The following is a 21,257-nucleotide window of genomic DNA, read 5'->3' on the forward strand; positions in this document are numbered from 1 at the left end:
AACCCCATCTCTACTAAAAATACAAAAATTAGCCCAGCATGGTGGCGCATGCCTGTAATCCCAGCTACTCTGGAGGCTGAGGCAGGAGAATCGCTTGAACACAGGAGGCAGAGGCTGCAATGAGCAGAGATCGCGCCACTGCACTCCAGCCTGGGCGACAGTGCAAGACTCTGTCTCAAAATAAATAAATAAATATGCTACTTCATCGGTCATGGTGAGAATTAAATGGGATCATCCATGCGACAGCTCTCTGCATGGTGCCTAAAGCATAGTAAGTGCTCAGCAAATGTGATTGTGTCCTGAGATCCTGGGGAAAGCACCACCAGGAGCACTCAGGGTGCAGGGCTAAGATGCAGGCTCTCCTGCAGGAGCCACAGCGTTGGAATCAAGGTGTTCCCTCTTGACCCCATGGGAAGTTGTGCGTGGCCTAGGGAAGAGCTTTGGTCAGCAGGTCACTTCTCAGCTCTGCCACTTCCTGTCTGTGTGACTTTGGGCACATGACAATTCCTCCCCAGACTTGGCATGTTCCTGTGCAAAATATGTATTAATCACCCCTGCCCCACCAGTGACTATAACTGTAGTAAAAATTAGCCTGTGTGGAGCTCTCACCATATGCCAGGGGCTGTTCAAAGTACTTTAATTAATCCTCTCCCCAACCCTCAGAGGTGGGTCTGACTATTATTTCCACGCTATTGAGGGAGAGTGGAGACTCAGAGGGGAGGAACTTGTCCCGGGTCACACAGGTGGCAAGTGGCAAGCTGGGATTCAGATGCAGTCAGGCCATCTGCAAGGCCACACCTCAACAACTCGGTTATACCACCGTTTCTGTATTGGCATGGGAACTAAATTCATAATGCACGAAGGAAAGGTGCTTTGTGGATAGTCTAAGTGCTCCACAATGGCCAGGACCCTCTGAAGAGTGAGTGCCATCTTTAACATTTGTATTGTCCACCTGCTGAGGAAGACAGCACCCTCTCCGCTGTAGTGAAGAGGTGATAGACTGAGGAAAGCGTCTTGCCCAGAGAGAGATGCAAACCCAAGTCCATCAGAAGATCCTGAGGTCTCCCTCTTTCTCCCTCCCACCCCAACCCCAAGGTGGTCCTGGGACTCACCTTGCCAGCAGGGCCACTCCGCGGTGGTGGCTCTCCGCCTGCTCCATGAGCTCCCAGCCGCGCTGGTCCTCCAGAAAGGTGGTCTCATAAGAGCAGCCCATCCTCAGCAGCAGGGTTTTCACCACTTTCACCACCCAGCTGCCAAGACAAGGCAATTGAGACCTCATGCCTAGCCGGGCTCCAGCAGGCCGAGCCTCCCCCCACCCCGACCGTTCCTGCCATCTGGCCTGACAAACTTCTCTTCACCATGTTAGGTAGGGGTATCCAGTGTATCCACAAAGGGTGACTTTTTACAAATAATCATTAGCTTTTAGAACAAGAGAGGAAACAGAAGCAAAGTCCACCTCCCTATGAAGGCTGTGCTTTTACCTCTGGGACCAGCCTCTCTCTCACCCTCCACTCCACATCAGCCATGGGCTGGGCAGGCAGCTTCTCTGCTCACTCACAGTCTCCTAACTGGGCCGAGTCCCTCTCCAACTCAGGACACTTAAGGAGTGATTCTCAAACTGGATGCCCAGCAGCAGCCCTTGGGGAGCTTTTATGACCCGCCAACTGACCAGACTGGGGCTCCTGAGTAGCTGGGATTACAGGCCTGCGCCACCACACTCAGCTAATTTTTGTATTTTTAGTAGAGATGGGGATTCCCCATGTTGGCTAGGCTGGTCTTGAACTCCTGATCTCAAGTGATCTGCCCGCCTCGGCCTCCCAAAGTGCTGGGATTAGAGGCGTGAGCCACCGCGCCTGGCCTACATACACTTTTATTAAAATAAAAGCTGACACTGTATAGAACACAGCTTACATTTAAACAAATTTTTCCAGAAACCTAAACATTTGCTGAAAGAGTTTATGGTGCACTTTGTGGACATACCTCAGATGATACTGAGAGCTGATGGCTCTCATGATTCCAAAGAAAGGACTTAAGTAATCAGGTAGTCCTCAGAAATTTGCCCTTCATTTTCAGGTTTTTGCTTTTGTAATGAATATTGATCCGGTGTGAAAATAAAAGTTTCTCCTGAGGCCAGAATTTTAGAATCATTCAACCTCTGTGCTTATTGTTTGAAATGTGTGCTATCAATGATAGTCTCCCACTGGCAATGCCTTCAGCATTCAGAGTTACAAACAAAAGGGAGGGAGAAAGACAGGCAGGCTCCGAGCGTTGTCCAGTTCCCCCATCGCCATTCTCTTCCCTCTGCAAGTGCTGGCTGAATGGCTAAGCTGAGATGTACAGGTTTTTGTCTGAAGAAAGGTTGTTCTCTTCGAGTTCGGGCACTAGCACCTTCACCTAAAACAGAATGAGCCTCCTGCATATGCTCCTCCGGTGACCGGACCACCCTGCCCTCCCTGTGTGTCCCTATCTCCAGGGTCATCGTTTTGGACACCTTCTTACAAACTGGCTTGGGCACAGATTGAGCTCCGGAGCTCAGAAGGGAATGACCTGACTTAGAGGTTCTAGGTAGCCACGGCTTGGCCAGCCCTCCCAGTCCTCATTTGTTGTGTGACGAATATGTATTTGGGCCAAAACTTCTGAACTCAGAACTGCATCATTCGTAGTTGATCCTCTCTGTCACTTCACCTCACTCCCTCAATCAGGCTTCATATTTTCACAAAAATGATCCTGGGTTTCCCCTCCCCCTCCCTCCCACCCTGACCCCAAGGTGGTCCCAGGCCTCACTTCCCTCCCTTCTCACCCCATTCCCAAAGTTATACCTGCGACAGCCCAGATGGCGCCCATGCTGCTTGGTGGAAAAATAGAGTGGAAACTCTTGGGAGGAGGGCTGTGCTATGGGTGATGGGGTGGCTTTTGTGTCCCCAAACACTCACTCTGCAAGTTTCACCCTTCTAAAAGGCGTTCTCAGCAAAGTGGAGCAAGGGACACCTTGAAATATTCACTCTCTGTCCCTGCACTGGGACACCAGAGCCAATGATTGATTTGACATGGAGTTGCTTTCTTTTTTTAAGATAGGGTCTCACTCTGTCACCCAGGCTGGAGTGTAGTGGCATGAACATGGTTTACTGCAGCCTTGACCTCTTGGACTCATGCGAACCTCCTGCTTTATTCTTCCGAGTAGCTGGGACCACACACCTGGCTAATTTTCTATTTTTTTGGAGTGATGGGTTTTCGCCATGTTGCCTAGGCTGGTATCAAACTCCTGGCCTCAAGCAATTCTCCTACCTTAGCCTCCCAGAGTGCTAGGGTTACAGGCGTGGGCCACTGCACCCAGCTGGAGCTGCTTTAAAGCCCAGGGCTGCTGAAAGTTTCACCTTCCTGGAAGGCACAGAAACTGGGCTTCACAGGACAAGCTCTCAGGCCACTCCCTCCTCCTCCTTCAAACCCAAGCTGTTTGCAGAGGTAATTGTTGCACTCATTACCAGAGCCTGCCTCTCCTCTAGGGAGGATGTGACCACCTTGTGTGCTGTCGTTCCGTGGAGCTATTCCACCTCATCACTGCAGTCTGGAGCACCCACAATTTGCTCCGGTGCCATACCCCAGAGGATTCATTTCCTGTATAAATCACCACAACCTGGGTGGCTCAAAACAACAGAAACAAATTCTTTCGCAGTTCTAGAGACCAGATATCCGAAATCAAGGTGTCAGCAGGGCCACAGTCCTCTGAAGAGCCCAGGGGAGAATCTTTCCTTGCCTCTTGTGGCTTCTGGTGGCTCCCAGCACTCCTTGGCTTGTGACCACATCACTCACTCTCTGTCTTCATCAGCCTTCTCCCCTTTGTCTGGGCCTCTCTTCTCCTTATAAGGCCACTTGGCATTGGATTCAGTGCCCACATGGTTAATCCAGGAGGACCTCATCTTGAGATCCTTAATTATATCTGCAAATACCCTTTTTCCAAATAAGGTCACCTTCATAGGTTCTGGACAGACATGTTTTTTGGGGGCCACCATTTAGACCACTACATCTCATGGCTTTTCTGGCCCCCCTTCAGCCTGGCACATGCCTGCCTCTGCTTTTTCTGCCTCTCAGGCTGCTTCTGAGATGCTGAGGTAAGGTGATACTTGGGCACTCCTCCAGCTTCTCCTTGATGTCCTCAGTTGAGCCACAGCCTCTGCATTGGCAGGTCACACCTTTCATCACTCCAAGGTCAAGAACTGTTTCCCATATGTGTTCCTCCTCCCCCTCCAGAGCCTCCTTTTTTTCCCTAGAGCCCGTCAGCTTTCTGGGCGATGCTCTCAGGGCGGCGTCTACAAGCATGAGCAGGAGGGGAATGGGAACTGGCCGCACTGCTGGCAAATGGTGTCTTGCTGGGATGCAACCCCATCTGGTCCTCACAGCACACCAGTGGGGCAGGAATCATTTATCCATTTCATAGGCAAGGAAACCAACTGCCAAGAGATAAAATTCATTTACCCAAAATACAACGTTCTAGGTGATGAAGCCAGGATTTGAATCCAAGACCTTCAGACAGAAGCCCACTACACAACTGCTTGCCCTCTGCCTCTCTAAATGCACCTTTCTGTGCATAACACACAATAGGAGTCATAGAAGTAAAAACTGATAAACGGCTACATGAAAATTAAACATTTCTGGCCTGGACATGGTGGCTTACACCTATAATCCTAGCACTTCGGGAGGCCAAGGTTGGAGGATCACTTGAGCCTAGGAGTTTGAGACCAGCCTGGGCAATATGGCAAGACCCTCATCTCTACAAACGATGTGACGGAATCTCGCTGTGATGCCCAGGCTGGAGTGCACTGGTGCGATCTTGGCTCACTGCAACCTCTACCTCTCAGGTTCAAGCGATTCTCCTGCCTCAGCCTCCTGAGCACCTGAGATTATAGGCGCCCACCACCACACCAGCTAATTTTTGTATTTTTAGTAGAGATGGGATTTCACCATATTGGCCAGGCTGGTCTTGAACTCCTGACTTCAAGCAGTGAAGTCAGGCTCAAGTGGGAGGATTGCTTGAGCCTGGGAGGTCAAGGCTGCAGTGAGCCATGTTTGCACCATTGCACTCCAGCCTGGGCAACAGAGTGAGACCCTGTCTCAAAAAAAAAAAAGAAAAGAAAAAAAGCAAACTCAATGTCATTCATGATAAGAGAAACACATACTAAAACTACAGCAAAATTCCATTTTTTAACTCTAATATTGGCAAAGATAAAAATGTTTTATAACTCATTGTGTTGGCAAGGGTGTGGGGAAATAGATACTCATGCACTGCCGGTGGCAGTGTCCTCTGTGAGAGGCAATTTGGCAAACTGGATGTTTTAGGACTCACTCCATTTTATCCTTTATCATGCAATGGTCAGGAGCTTTTTTCTATCACCTTAATATGTAATGCAGAAGCCCTTTGATGTGCGCATTCTACTTTCAGGAATTGTCCTACATATGCAATCGCACGTACACATAAAGACATATAAACAAGCAAACTCACTGCAGCCTTGTAATTGCCAAAGGCTGGAAATCAGTGAAATCCAGAGAAGCCTGGTTGAATAAATTACGGTGCACTGGGATCCTATACGTAGAGATACTATGCAGCTGTTAAAAATAAGGAGAGAGCTTGGCCGGGTGCAGTGGCTCACGCCTATAATCCCAACACTTTGGGAGGCCAAGGCGGGTGGATCACCTGAGGTCAGGAGTTCAAGACCAGTCTGGCCAACATGGTGAAACCCTGTCTCTACTAAAAATGAAAACAATTAGCTGGGCATGGTGGCAGACACTGGTAATCCCAGCTACTCGGGAGGCTGAGGTAGGAGAATTGCTTGAACCCAGGAGACGGAGGTGAGCTGAGATCCCGCCAATGCACTCCAGTCTGAGCCACAGAGTGAGACTCCATCTCAAATAAATAAATAAGGAGACAGCTCTACAATACAATGGTCTCCAAGACATAGTATGCAAAGAAGGCAAAAAATGTGACGTGCTGCCATTGGTGTAAAAGTACAGAATATGAGCAAATGTGTTTATCCCTGCATAATCCTCCTCTGGGAGGGCATGAAGAACCTGGCTGTCTTTGGGAATGTAACTGGGGGTAAGGACAGGGAAGGAAGCTTCCTTTTAATGTCTTTTGAGTATTTTACCCATGTGCCTATATTATCTACTCCAATTAATACTAAAAAATAAAGTATTTGGGCCTTGGATACAAACCTAATACAAATAATATCTCTAGAGGGGAAGGAAGAAAAAGAGTGAACTCCTTGGGGAGGGCTGATTCTTTCCTGTGATCTAGACTAAACACAGTGTGTAATGCACAGAGCAGGTGCTCAAAAACAGTTGCTGAATGAATTATTGGCTCTAATAAAAGTGTGCTTCTGTTTTCTCTTCTAGTCCCAAAGCTAATTTCTATTGATTGATTGCCTGGAGAGCTGGATGGCCCTTCCCACCGCCGGGGACAGCAGGGTCAAGAGAGACGGCAGAGCATACCGCACAGGTACGAAGGCAGAGGGCTGTGCGCCCTTCTTGGTGTCCTTGGGAAAAGCCACGTAGCCAGGCAGGTTGAGGCCAATGTGGTAATGGACCTGAATAAGCAGGGCCAGGAGCAGCTGCGGGTAGATGCGCCTCACACGGCCCATGCAGCTATTGACGGACAGGAGCTCGCACAGGCCGCTGGCTGCCTATGGGGCAGAGGAGAGGGAGCTGGGATGCTGTGGCCCATCTTCCCAGCACTCCTGGCTGGGGCCTGGACTGCCTCTCTGGGAGGTAGGATCTGGGTCTTTGCTGTCCTCTGGCCCAGCCTGGGGAAGCTAGGATTCCCCACCCCACAGACCCAGACCTCTGACTCTCTGGGTAGGCCCTGTCCCAGAGCAAGGACAACAGTTCACCCCTTAGTTTTGGTCTAGGGCTTTGATGTTTATGCAACCTTGGAAGAATCATGGTGGAAGAATCGCTTCTACCTCCTGAGAGGTAAAGAGTCTTGATCCCATTTTGCAGGTGAGGAGACAGACTCAGAGGGGTGAGGCTGCTAGCTCAAGGTCACCAGCCCCTTGGGGCAGAGCTGGAACTTGAACCCAGGTTTTCTGATACCAACTATAGCATGCTGTGCCTCTTCCTCACTCACAACACAGGCACACAGAATGTAAGGGGCACCAGGCTGGCCTCTTCACCCCAGGCCATTAAACTAGGCTGTCCTCACTCCCATCCCCATGAGACCAGCAGCCAAGAAAAACAACACCATGCCTTGAGCAAGAGCCTGGCTCAAGTGCCAGCTCTACCCCCAAGGACGGGTGACCTGGGGCAACTTCTCCACCTGCCAGTCCAGCTCTGGACCTGGCCTGGGCCCACCCTCATACTTGGCCCACCAAGTCCTCTCTAACTGGCAGAAGGGCAATACTAGGGGGTGGGGAGCGGATGATGGGCTGGTATCACAAGACTCATGACTCATTCTGGCTCTGCCACTCCCTGGCACCTGTGGGCCTCAGATCTCTGAAAAGTGGTGTCACTGATCATCATCCATCCAGTCCCACAGGAGTGTTAGAGCCTGAATGAGAGGGCGAAGGAAAGCATGCTTTATACATCAATGGTTTGAGCTGTGCCATTAGGACTCCATGCAGGCCAGGCACAGTGGCTCATGCCTGTAATCTCAGCACTTTGGGAGGCCAAGGTGGGCAGATCACTTGAGGTTAGGAGTTTGAGACCAGCCTGGCCAACATGGGAAAACCCCATCTCTACTAAAAATACAAAAATTAGCCAGGTGTGGTGGCCGGTGCCTGTAGTCCCAGCTACTCGCCTGTAGTCTCGACTGAGGCACGAGAATCACTTGAACTTGGGAGGTGGAAGGGTTGCAGTGAGCCAAGATCGTGCCACTGCACTCCAACAACATGGGTGATAGAGCAAGACTCAGTCTCAAAAAAAAAAAAAAAAAAAAAAAAAAAAATACTCCATGCATCTGGGCCAAGAGGAAAGCATTTAACTGCAAAGTGGAAGAACCCCTGACACGTTCCCTTGGAGAAAAGTGACCTAACATGGGCTGGATGAGAACAATAAATGGCAGTTAATTTGCGCTTTACAGCTTAAGAAGTTCTTCCGCACACACTATCTCCCCTTTCTCAACAGGTAAGATAGACAAAGCAGGAGTTATCACAGCCCGTTTTACAGATGTAAGCACCAAGGCTAGAGAGGGGAAGTGATTGACCATGGTTATATAGTGAGGCAGTGGCAGAGCTAAGACAAGTCTCTTGAACTCAAAGCCCTTGTACTTTTTCAGCAGCCCAAAGCTAATGATTACATCCAAAGAACACAGTCTGTGGTGTAAGGGAAAAGTCTCTAGTGATGTGTCGTAAGGCTCTGCTTTTGGCTTTATCTTGCTCAAATGATTTATCAGGGCCGTAAGATAAGAATGAGTTCAGGCTGTATCCACGCTTAAACTATGCTTGCTGGACAAGAAGCACAAATGAGTGACTAAAGAATACGCTAACATACACCAATTGTAGAAGAGGATGAATGCCCAAATTACAAGGGAAGGAGTGCTGGTGCCTGATGCACAGAACTCAGTGCTGGAGGACAAAGGCAGAGAGATATGGGAGTGAAGCACAGGATTTGGAAGCAGAAGATCTGCTGGGTTTGAGTCCTAGCACCACCACTGCTAGCTAGGTGACCTGGGGGTGACATGGAATGTCTGTAAGCAGGAGCATCCTCCTCTGTAATGGGATAATACTACCCTCTCCTTCATCTACTGTATCTTTATTTGCTTCCCTTCACCAGAATGTCTCGCTGCTGAATCCCCAGAACCTACAAGTGTGCTTGGCACATAGTATAGGAGGTATTCACTAAACATTTGTTGAATAAATAAATCAGCCCAACAAAAACATTTCTGAGTGCTTACTATGCGCCAGGTGTATGCAAGATGCTGGGGATATCGTGGTGAGCACAGCGGGACAGCACTGTCTTCATGCATCTCACAGATTAACCAAAGGATCCCCTGCAGTGTTGTCAAATGACAACTGGTGTAAACTCTTTTCATACAAAGTATGTGAAGCAAAATACAATATGTACAGATTTGACCAGGTCAGGGAGATCGGGGAGGGCTTCCCTGAGGAAGTGATGCTGGAGTTAAGAGACGAAGGATGAGCAGAAGCTAGCTTGGTGGAGAGCATTCTAGGTAGAGGAAACAGCATGTGAAAGGCCCTGTGACCAGATAGCATGGCTGGATGAAGTTCTGACAAAGACCCAGGGGCTGGAGCAAAGCAAACAAGAGGACCATGGAGGGTGGGGAAGCCGGCCAGGGATGCAGGGCCTTCGCCACAGGTAGGAGCACTGTGTCACTCTTGGGGACAATGAAAAGCCATCAAGGGGGCTGAGAAAAGGAGATGTGCATTTCTCAAAGACTTTTTGGCTGCAGTACAGATTGGAGGGGCAGGAGCAGAATCAGGAAGGTGAGCAGGGGTATTACCCAACTGGCATGGACCAGGGTGGTGATAGAGGCAGAGGGAAATCCATCTCTTCAGCCCAGCTGGCTTCCTGAGTCAGAGTTGCCTTTCCCTCTGTGTTCCCAGCATCAAGCTTGGCGTGTGGTAGCAAGAAGTGCTTAAACATTGTGTGTCACCTAAATGAATGAATGTGTTATCTCATAATCTTCACAGCCACCAAATGAGAAATATATTATTTCTATTCACATATGTAGAAACTGCGCCTCACAGAGGTTGAAGTGACTTACCTAGGCCACAAAATGGTAATGTAGGATTTAAAAATAATAATAAAAATAAAGAAGGGATCTTGCTATAGTGCCCAGGCTGGCCTCAAACTCCTGGCCTCAAGTGATCCTCTGCCTCCATCTCCCAAAGTGCTGGGATTACAGGCATGAGCCACCATGCCCAGCCAGAACGAGGATTTAGACTGTCTGTGACTCCAAGTCACTCTTCTTCCCCTATCTCAGGCTGCTGCTGTCACCATAGATAACACTACTGTTATTGTCCCCAGTGAACCACAAACAAGAGCCAGAGCCAGAGACCTGCCCAAGACCACACAACTAGTTACTGGCAGAATGCGGTACTGGAGGCCGGGTGTGCTGAGCTCAGCAGGAGGGAAGGAGAGAGGAAGGGCAGGACAGGCAGTGATAGGGACTGGCTGACTGGGCACTCACCGCCAGGGGCATGATGGAAGCCCGGCCCTCCTTGGTGACAGGCTTCTCCTTCAGGCTGCCCAGGAGCAGATCCAGGAGGTCTCGGACATCACAGCTGGGCTTGCGCAGTATCAGCTGCCTCCACATCTCTGCTCCATTGCTGAGAGGTCAGGGATGGGGGCAATTAGTGGTGGCCAAGGCAGTGGGGCTCACCCAGCCTCCAAATGGTTTCAGGAGGGGGAAGGTAAGATGCCAATGAAATGGCATCCATGGGCACACTTGCAAGGAATAGTCCAGAACACACTCCCAAAAAGTCAGGGTCTAGAAGGATGAGAAACCTTATTTCCTGGCCGGGCACGGTGGCTCATGCCTGTAATCCCAGAACTTTGGGAGGCCAAAGTGGGTGGATCACCTGAGGTCAGGAGTTCGAGACCAGCCTGGCCAACATGGTGAAACCCCGTCTCTACTAATAATACAAAAAAAGTTAGCTGAGCATGGTGGTGCATGCCTATAATCACAGCTACTCGGGAAGCTGAGGCAGGAGAATAGCTTGAACTCAGGAGACAGAGGTTGCAGTGAACCGAGATCGCGCCAGTGCACTCCAGCCTGGGAGACAAGAGCGAAACTCCGTCTTTTTTTTTTTTTTTTTTTTTTTTTGAGACGGAGTCTCGCTCTGTCGCCCAGGCTGGAGTGCAGTGGCCGGATCTCAGCTCACTGCAAGCTCCGCCTCCCGGGTTCACGCCATTCTCCTGCCTCAGCCTCCCGAGTAGCTGGGACTACAGGCGCCCGCCACCTCGCCCGGCTAGTTTTTTGTATTTTTTAGTAGAGACGGGGTTTCACCGTGTTAGCCAGGATAGTCTCGATCTCCTGACCTCGTGATCCACCCGTCTCGGCCTCCCAAAGTGCTGGGATTACAGGCTTGAGCCACCGCGCCCGGCCGAAACTCCGTCTTAAAAAAAAAAAAAAAAAAAAAAAAAAGGCCGGGCGCAGTGGCTCACGCCTGTAATCCCAGCACTTTGGGAGGCCGAGGCGGGCGGATCACGAGGTCAGGAGATCGAGACCATCCTGACTAACACGGTGAAACCCCGTCTCTACTAAAAATACAAAAAATTAGCTGGGTGTGGCGGCGGACGCCTATAGTCCCAGCTACTTGGGAGGCTGAGGCAGGAGAATGCCGTGAACCCGGGAGGCGGAGCTTGCAGTGAGCCGAGATCGTGCCACTGCACTCCAGCCTGGGCGACTGAGCAAGACTCCGTCTCAAAAAAAAAAAAAACAAAAAACAAAGAAACCCTATTTCCCAGGTATCATGCCAAATGTTTCACATGCAATGTATTACTTCGGCAGATATTAGCTAAGCATTTACTGTACACCAGGCCCTAGGCAAATCTTGCGGAATACAGATATGAACAAGAATTCAAGACACTCAAGATCACTGAATTCTCACAATAACCCTAATGTGAGTGTTGTTATTCCCGTTTTACAAATGAGGAATTGAGGCTCAGAGAGGTGAAATTACCAGTCCAAGATTACACAGCTGCAGAGTCAAGATGTGGCCAGGTCGGATGTCTTCAAAGCCTGTGCTCATTCCTCTAACCAAGGAGCAAGAATGGAGGCAGCTGAGCAGCCTGGGGCTAGGATCCTGAACTTGTCATATAATATCAGGGAGCCTCTGCTCCCATCCCTTAAAAGGCAGTACACCAGGCAAGGAAAAGCATCTGCACCCAACCAAACTCCTATCATGGGGTGTTGAAAACACTGGAGGCCAGCGTGCTAAAGGGTTAACAAAAACCTTTCCCCTTCTATGAGAGTGTTTCAACCCTCCATTCACTTTCTAGCTCTGTTCCCCTGGAAACCTGATATAGTATATCAACTATGTTGCTAGGCAACGTTACTTATGGTAATAATGACTCCACTGGTAAATTACATCTGGACTGGGAGGAACTATAAATTAACTATAAAAACTGATGGGGACACTATAGCATTGAGCTTCCCAGGATGCAGTTACCCTTGTAACTGGGTTTGTCCCTGTGGGGACCCTGGAAGCAAAGCCAAGATATTGTAAAAGATAGTGGTCCCTGTGAGGCCTGTGCCATTTAAGCCAGGGCAGCTCCCATATCCACCCTATGGGTCTCTTTTCATCACACCTGAGCTTTCACCTGGGAGGCCCAAGAGACCAGCTCCTAGACTCAGGGCCAAGACTAGGGTAAGGAAAGTGAGGCATCCAGGGTGCCACCTTTAAGGAAGCCCTCATTCTCCGGCTCACACAAGTGCAGACTTGGCACCTGAGCCTATCTCCTTAAATGTTGTGCCCTGGATGCCTCTGTCTGGCCTGCTGTGGGGGCTGCTGCAAGGACCCCCACAAAGAGGAGCTCCTGACCCTGCCCTGTCCTGTATCCTGAGTGACGGATGTCAGGCGAGGCCCCCGGTAGTCTTGTGAGTCTGACTGCTTAGCGGACCCAAGAAAAAAAAACCCTGGTGGGGAGTACAGCCAGAAAGGGTTTAATTCTTCCAAGTGGGAGACTGGGATGTGCCAGATGGGCCCTAACCTTCCCGACTGACCTTGGTTTCTATGAATGACATCAACTGTCCTTATTGAAGCACACCCCATTTGTAAAGCTCTGCACAGTTCTTTGGCTCTCAAACAACCACCCGAAGGTGTGGATCACTCACTGCCTTGTTTTACTCATTCAAAGAAGACATGGGAGCATTTCCTGGGCTGGGAGGCTGAGGTCAGCCAGATTGACCTCTGCCGCCTACGAGCTCACCATCTGACCACAGTCCCCTCTGCCCATCAGATCATGAGCTCCCTGAAGACAGTGAGCATGGAGCACCCTTCCGCACTGGCCCAGGCCCGAGCAGGCTCTCAACACGGCTGACTGCATTACTCTGTCATGACCACCCACCTGGGATTGCAGGGATCATTTCCTTCTTTTGCATATGGAGGAAAGACAGGACAAGTGGGCTACCCAAGACCCAAATGGCAACTGGACGCAGAGCCAGGACAGGCACTCAGACCTCCTTTCAATGGCATTGTTAAAGAGTTCTGGGCTGGTAGTTAGTTAGAGCTGAGTTTAGGTCCTCTGTTCTACTGCTTGCTCAGTAAGTACCTAGGGCAAGAAACTTCCCTAAGCCTCAGTTTCCTCATCTGCAGAATGGGATGTTGTGAGAATGAGAGACTATTGTAATGCTTGGCACTGACAGCAGCAGTGCTCAGGAAGTACTTAATGGTTGTCATAAACACCCCAGATCACAGAAGAGGGGCCGTCTGGGAGGGCGAGGGGCTTATCTGGGCAGAAGGGGGTCCCCAACCTAGGATGGGGGCTGCTTGAACCCTGTAAGATGCAGTGGCTGGGAACCCATTCACTTGGTACCTGTTCAGTGGGAGGGGGCACATGAGCAGGGCCACCACCACCTCGGTCATGAAGGAGCTGGCCAGGAGGGAGACGGGCAGCAGGGCCACCTGGCGGGCCCGAGGCTCCTGGATGTGGCTCAGCTGCATGTAGATGCCCTGCATGATTTCTGGGATCTGGGGCACAGCCGGGGCAGCCATGAGCAGGGGGACAGCCCAATGGAGAAGCCAAGGGAGGCACGGGGGCAGCAGGAAGGTGGGAGGAGAGGGAAGGGGGTGACAGACTAGAAGACAGGGGAGAAGGCCCAAAGGAGAGAGAGAGGAAGAGGCAAGCAGAGCGCCTGGCCCTCCCTGGGAGTGAGCTAGTTTCTCTTTACTATGCTTCCCTACACCCTCTTCTACCGCCAAACCCACCTCCACCCACCACCAAGTCAGTTGAGCTCCTTCAGGGCTGGTAAGAGAAAATCTTCAAGGTGGGAGCACCTAGAACTGAGCCACCAGCACCCCTTCCCTGCCCCATAGCTTAGGGGGCTCAGGTATTCCCCACCCTGCCCACTGTCAGGTAGGCCAGTGATGAGCAGGCCATGGCAGGGGGCTCCCAAGCCCCAGTGACAGCTCAGTCCCTGCCCCCAGGAGGCCTTACCACCTCCAGTGCCCTGTGGCGGTACCACTCTAGCACCGAGCTGAGCATGACCTCCGAGGCCAGCTGCATCATCTCCCTGGAGTCCTTCCCTGGAGCCTCTGAGCTGCCTTTCAACCCTTCCAGGGCTGCCAGCAACAGGTCCTTTATCTGCTGGGGTCCCAGGAAGTCTCCAAATTCCTGAAACAAAAGTGCTGAGTTCATGACACTGATGGGTAGACCAAGCTTTGAGCTTCGAGCTTTGTGCACAGAGGCACAAACACTGCCTGACACCCACATGCAGAGGTCAGCAGGGAGGGCCAGGAATATTCAGTTAACAGATAAGTGTTGAACCTTTAGGGAAGGAGCTACAAATGTAGGAGCAACACGTCCTGCACCCAGCACAGGGTGACATGCGTAAGGGAAAAGGAAGTCCATGCATTGTGGCACAGACCGGAGGAGGAGGGCACTCAGGACAGATGTGGGTGGCTGGGAAGGCGTCCTACAAAGCCTGGAAAGCTGGAAGGGAAGAAGGCTTTGGGGCCAGGTGGTGCTGCCCCTCCTCACCCCCCACCCTCTGCTGCTGGATGGGCACCAGGCAGTCACCGCGATCACCCGCAGGATGTTCTGGCACGGGCTCACAGGGTTGTAGGGCCCCAGGAAATGCTTGTTGCTCTCATATAGCTCCTTCTTGTTGGTCTCTTCCTTATCTCTGGCTCCTGCAAGAAGAGAACCTTTTCAGTGAGGCCAGATCTCCCTAGTTTTGTTAAACATACATGTAGGAAGTCCCTACATCATAAGGAACCAGCTTGATACATTTTCACATAGTGAACACACCATTGTAGCCGCCCCCAGGTCAAGAAGCAGAACCTGATCAGCACCCCAGAAGCCCCTCTTGTGCACTCCTTTCGATCATTAGCCCTCTCCCTGACCCTGGCTAAATACTATTCTAATTTCTCAACCCCTAGAGAGATGTCTTTGCTTTTGAACTTGATATAAATGGACACGTGTTATTCTTGATGTCTGTCTCCTTCCACTCAACGTTATACGGATAAGATTCATCCACATAGTTGCACCAGCATTAGTTCTTTCATTCATTCTCAGTGCTGTATAATTTCCCACAGTATGAAAGACTATGATTAGTTATCAGTTCTATTATTGATGGACATTTGGGTTATTGCCAGCTACTAAGCGTCGTGCTGCTAAGAACATTCTAGTGTGTCTTTTGGTGAGTATATCTACACAGTTGTTAGTTGGATACCTAGGAGTGGATTGTTGGGTCGTAGTCTAAGCATAGATTCAGCTACAGGAGATATTGCCAAACAGTTTTCTATGATGGGAAATCAACCGTACCCCACCAGCAGCGCACGAGAGTTCCCATTGCTCCACCTCTTGGCAGCACATGTCATTGTCTGTCTGTTTCATTTATGCCATTCTGGTGGACGTGCAGCAATACCTCTTTTAAATTATCCCCTACCCCTGGTAGTACCAATCCTTATCTACTTTTCTTTAGTTTTTATCATCATCTGACTTGCTATATGTTTTACTTGTTTATTTTGTTCACTGTCTATCTCCCGACAACAAGAAGGTACTCTCACCAAAGAAGGATTATTTAATCTCTTTTCCCCACTCCTGTGTCCCCATATCCTATGATAGTACCCGGCACATAGCGGCTTCATATTTTCAGTTGAAGAGAACACATTTCAGGTGCACTTTCTGAGCCCTTATTGCAGCCCAGCTTGCGATCCCCTCAAGAAATACAGGACTTGGGCACAAGAAAGGGCCACTGAGGCAGAGTGATCACATGGACCAAGTGTGTGTGCTGTTTGTAAAGGAGAGGAGCCAAAGACCTGGAGTCGAGCTTAAGACCTGGAGTCAGGCAGACTCAGGTTCAAATCCCAGCCGTGCTGCTTCCTACAGTCAGGGGGCCTGGACAGACCACTTCACTCATTGAGATTAAATCCTGAGAGTGGCCGTGTGCAGTGGCTCACGCCTATAGTCCCAGCACTTCGGGAGTTTTTGTTTGTTTGCTTGTTTTTGGTTTTGGTTTTTTGTTGTTGCTTTTTTGTTTTTTTTGTTTTGTTTTGTTTTTTGTTTGTTTGTTTTGAGACACAGTCTCGCTCTGTCACCCAGGCTGGAGTGCAGTGGTGTGATCTTGGCTCACTGCAACCTCTGCCTGCCGGGTTCAAGCGATTCTCCTGCCTCAGCCTCCAAAGTAGTGGGGACTACAGGTGTGCGCCATCACACCTGGTTTATTTTTGTATTTTTAGTAGACACAGGGTATCACCTTGTTGACCAGGCTGGTCTTGAACTCCTGACCTCAGCTGATCCACTTGCCTCGGCCTCCCAAAGTGCTGGAAATACACAAAGTGAGCCACCGCACTGCAGGGTGCAGTGTTGCATACTTGTAATCCCAGCGCTTTGGGAGGTTGAGGCAAGTGGATCACTTGAGCCCAGAAGTTCAAGACCAGCCTGGGCAACATGGTGAAACCCTATCTCTACCAAAAATACAAAAAAAATGTAGCCAAGCACGATAGCGGGCTCCTGTAGTCCCAGTTACTCAGGAGGCTGAGGTGGGAAGATTGCTTGAGCCTGAAAGATTGAGGCTGCAGTGAGATCATGCCACCGCACTCTAGCCTGGGCAACAGAACAAGACTCTATCTCAAAAAAAAAAAAAAAAAAAAAAAGGCAGCCTCCCGAGCCAGAATAGACTCACAGAGGCTCCTATTCCTTCCCCTAAAGCCGGTTATTAACATGGTTTATACCACCTTCACCCACCCTCCAGAGATGTGAGTGGCTCCTGGTCAACAGGGTAAATCTCCCAGCAACCAAATCTTTGTCCCAAATGCTAGAGATCAAGAAGAGTGAGGATACCAGATAAAGCCCAAAAGCCTGAAGGGACAGGAAAAGGTGAACTATATGACAAGTGCCTATAATGTGTGGCACTGAGCTAGTACCTTTACATACGCTCTTACAAAAGATCTCACTTAATCTTTCAAAAAGCATGAATTTAGGCTAGGTGCGGTGGCTCCCACCTATAATTCCAGCACTTCGGGAGGCCGAGGAAGACAGGTCACTTGAGGTCAGGAGTTCAAGACTGGCCTGGCATGGTGAAATCCTGTCTCTACTAAAATTACAAAAATTAGCTGGGTGTGGTGATGTGTGCCTGTAATCCCAGCTACTAGGGAGGCTGAGGCAGGAGAATCATTTGAGCCCAGGAGGCAGAGATTGCAGTGAGCCAAGATTGTGCCACTGCACTCCAGCCTAGGTAACAGAGCCAGACTCTGTCAAAAAAAAAAAAAAAAAAAAAAAAGCATGAATTATGAACTATATCTGAGTGCACCCTTTTCACAGATGAGGAAATCTAGGCCTATACAAAGCGCTTGCCTGAGGTCATACCACTAAGCAGGGACAGAACCAGCTCTTACGCACAGGTCACTCTACCCCCAGAGCCAGGAGAGTTTAAACCACATACCAAGGTCCCCTGGTTTAGGGCAGAGCTAGGGTGATGGAGAAAGGAAGGAGGCAAGTGACAGCTGATACTGTGCACCTCTAGGTACAGTGCCTCTGGATACCTGTATCAGCCCATACCACATCACTAACTGCTCCCTGAAGCTGAATCAAGGAAAGTTCTCTCAACTACAAGCTTTAGCTGCTCTGGATTCTAAGATAGAAGCTGTTCTTTGTTCATTCATTCAATAGATATTCACTGAGCACCCACCATGTGCCAAGCCCAGAGATGGCTCTGGGGAATACAGGGCTAACCAAGATACAGCCCTGCCCTTCCCTCATAGGATTATAGTCTCTAGTGGGGAAAACAGACAGGAAAACAAGGTGTTAGGGGAACTATGCTTAGGTATACCTAGTATTAAGGGAAAATGAAAATGATAGTCACAAACTAAGCTTGGAAGGGTGAGAAAAAGCAAGACTGCTTAAATCAAAATAGTTTTGTTTGTAGTCTTTGTCCCCTTGTTCTATGGGGTCTTGGGCTTCACACCAGTTTCCAAAGTCCCCATCTGACCCTGTGCTGGTTTCCCCCATCTCCCACCAGGGTCTTCATGCCAAGGCTCCAGCTGATTCTTTATTGAATCCAGACTGAGCAACAACTCAGAAGACTTCCTTCAGAAGCAATAAGGCTTACGTTTTTGGAGCTCCAGGATAGTGTAGAGGATGATGATGCCGTCCAGAGCCTCCCGGCCAATCTCCTCATCAGGATCCCCAATGCGAAGGATGAGTCTCCCCAGCAGAAGCCCCAGCGCCGGGAACCCCAAGGGCATCTGTTTGTATTGCAATCTTAGGGATTGAGTGTTATAGGTTCAACAATGCTATACATTAAATGGTGAACACAGGTGGATAGTCTGGCCCAGAAAACAGAGCCCTCTGAAGATGGCAAGAGCCACCTGGGAATCCCTGAACAGAGGCACAGGCTCCTTCAGAAGTGGGAAGATTCTCCCTAAGAGTCTCTACCCCTCCCAGGGGCCACTCACAAAGAAAGGCAGAGTCAGAAGCATGTAGTTCAACACAGAGACATGGCTGTTCACAGCCCGTGCTCGCTCATGGGCCTTCCCAGAGTTCATCCAAGGCCCCAGGGCCTGTGGGATCAAAAGACAGACTCAGAACTACAGGTTAGATGCCAGCCCCTGCTGCTGGGTGGACAGGCCAGCCTTCACCCATCAGCAGGAAGCTTCCAGAGAGGGCATAAAGGTCACCACAGCCCTCTTCCTCTTCTTGGGGTTTAGGGAGAGATGGAGTTCAGAATAGGACCGACAGACTATAGGGAAGAAGGAAGTCAATGAGGAGAGAGATGAAAGATGAAGAGTCATGAAGACAGAAGAGAGATGCAGGGACAAGCATGGAAAGAGCACAGATATGGTAGCAGCTATAACCATGGGCAGCCATTTAGAGAGTGGGAGGATGGGGAGAGAGTGGGGAGAGGCAGGAGTCTGGGACAGGGCCTGTGAGACAGACAGAGAGGCAGAACACTCACACAAGATGACATCCTAAAGCCAAATCACTCCTGGGTCTGGCCTCCACTGCTCCTGAGCCAATTTCTCTCTTCCCTCCACCCTTCCCCCCCTCCCTTCCTTGCCCCTCCCATCTCCGCCGCACCTGCAAGATGCTCTTCAGCCCAGCAGGAGTGGGGTCCTCGATAAAGAGGGCTTTGAGCAGTGTCTGCAGGGCCTCCAGGGTCTGATGGTAAAGAGTCTGTGGACAGGAGGAGGACCAAGCCACTAGGGCACCTCTGGAGTAGACATCAGCCCCAGGCATCCCCTGGTGTGGGTCAGGGGAGGAGGGGGAATTTGGACCCAGGAGAGCTGCTTTCTGGTCCCACCTCTGAGACTAACTTGATGTGTAATGTTGGGCAAATTACTTCCCCTCATGGATTACAGTTTCCTTATCAACAATTGCTAATTATTATCTCTGCACTTTCTCCTTAAAGACGGAGGAAGCGGAGATCCAGCATACACTGAGAATCTACCGTGGACCGTGGACCTGGTGATTTGCACAACCATATCACCTTGTCCACAAATTGTTTCTCTCATTTTACAAATGAAGGGACAGGGACACTTGTCCAAGATCACAGAACAAGAAGTTTCAAGTCATGAGGAGCAAATGAGAGGATGGATGGGAAAATGCTCTGGAACTGCAAGAGCTGGATCAATGAAAGAGCCAATCTTACTTTCATCATCTCTAGGGAAATGCTCTGATTCTTTTTGGAATTGCTTCTCCTAGACCCAAATAGATTTTCCAAGTTGCCCCTTAAGGAAGCCATCTCTCCCCTGACCAGGTTTCTCATTCCTTAACCACACCACCATCCTGGAATTGTCTTATGGGTACGGGCATTACATGTACACAAGGCTGGGCAGTGGGTTTGAGTTACTCTGAGAAGACCCTCTCTTTTTTGCCTCCCCTCCTCCTGCCAGCTCCCTAAGTGTGCCTCCTAGGTTGTTATTGTCCAACTTCCTGAGTCTGCACACACCGTGAAGCCAGTGGTCCTTGGGGATATACCATAACCACCAAGAAAGCCTGGCTCACCACCTACCTACCTCCTCCTTCTCGCCCATCTCTGCAGATTACTATGCAGCACTGTCCTCTGCTGGCTAAATCTGGTACTACAAAAGGGCTGCCTGCTTTTTTCATTCACCCGCTCCACCCCAGTCTTCTACAAGGGCACCACCTCCGGGACCCTGGTTCTCCAGCCTCACTTCCCAGAACTCTCGCCTAACCCTCTGGGTTCCAGTCACACTGCCACTTTGTCATTCTCTGCCTGAAATGCTCTTCCTTCTGCCACCCTCTGCAGCTAATTAGTTCTTTATTAACTTCACAGCTTCACAATCACAACCCCTGACCCCTATCTAGGCCTTCCCCTCCCCCACCGCCCACCCCACCATTACAGGCTCTTTATAGCACCAAGTTCTTCCGGCTTGCAGGATTTATGATTGGTGTAATTTTGCATTTATTCGTATTTATTTATTTGATACCATCCATCTCCCCCACGCTCACCTCGGCTGTAAGGTTCCTGTGCTGAGTTCAGCATGGAGTAGGTACTGAGTTACTATTTGCTAAATGAAGTGATGAATGAATGTGCTGCAAGCTGGGCTGAAACCCTTTGCCTTAACCTTCCCCACTGACCCTCTCTACCCCTCATCCTACCCTGAGGGTCACCTCCACTCCTCCTCCCAGGAACGCCTGGAGAGGTTTGAAGATGCTCGCGTGAGCCTCCAGAGGTTCTGTTTCTCCAGGCCTCAGCCCCAGTTCCCCCAGTCTGTCTTCGTTATAGCCTAGGCCTCAGCCCTGCCCCTCCCAATCCTGGCCGCTTCCCTTGGCCATGCCATCATCTGCCCACATCCCTCCCATAGGGCAGGGCCCAGAAGTGGACAGGATGGGTGTTGTTTTGTTTTGTTTTGTTTTGAGATGGAGTCTCACTCTGTCATCCAGGCTGGATTGCAGTGGCACCATCTCTGCTCACTGCAGGCTCTGCCTCCTGGGTTCCAGCCATTCTCCTGCCTCAGCCTCCTGAGTAGCTGGGCCTACAGGCGCCCGCCACCATGCCCGGCTAATTTTTTTTTTTAATAGAGACAGGGATTCACCGTGTTAGCCAGGATGGTCTGCATCTCCTGACCTCGTGATCCACCCACTTCAGCCTCCCAAAGTGCTGGGATTACAGGCGT

At 50.2% G+C, this 21,257-nt stretch overlaps 1 protein-coding gene across 11 annotated transcripts in view; it reads right to left on the reverse strand.

The window, feature by feature from the left end:
* The window catches only part of MROH7 (maestro heat like repeat family member 7), a 91,582-nt gene that overhangs the window by 16,376 nt on the left and 53,949 nt on the right, over window positions 1-21,257 (reverse strand). For 6 of the 11 annotated variants that reach the window (XM_077955977.1, XM_077955970.1, XM_077955968.1 and 3 more), the window contains 9 exons: window positions 19,195-19,290; window positions 18,573-18,677; window positions 18,227-18,362; window positions 14,692-14,804; window positions 14,110-14,286; window positions 13,489-13,643; window positions 10,139-10,277; window positions 6,484-6,674; window positions 1,113-1,250 (listed from right to left, as the gene is read on the reverse strand). In XM_077955977.1, coding sequence (XP_077812103.1) covers window positions 1,113-1,250; window positions 6,484-6,674; window positions 10,139-10,277; window positions 13,489-13,643; window positions 14,110-14,286; window positions 14,692-14,804; window positions 18,227-18,362; window positions 18,573-18,677; window positions 19,195-19,290 — 1,250 coding nt within the window. Of the gene's footprint in view, window positions 1-1,112; window positions 1,251-6,483; window positions 6,675-10,138; window positions 10,278-13,488; window positions 13,644-14,109; window positions 14,287-14,652; window positions 14,805-18,226; window positions 18,363-18,572; window positions 18,678-19,194; window positions 19,291-21,257 lie in introns of all 11 variants that reach the window. The other 5 variants (XM_077955967.1, XM_077955975.1, XM_077955965.1 and 2 more) reach the window with 3 other exon arrangements.

Source organism: Macaca mulatta, chromosome 1 (genome assembly GCF_049350105.2).
Source record: "Macaca mulatta isolate MMU2019108-1 chromosome 1, T2T-MMU8v2.0, whole genome shotgun sequence".
Lineage (NCBI taxonomy): Eukaryota > Metazoa > Chordata > Mammalia > Primates > Cercopithecidae > Macaca > Macaca mulatta.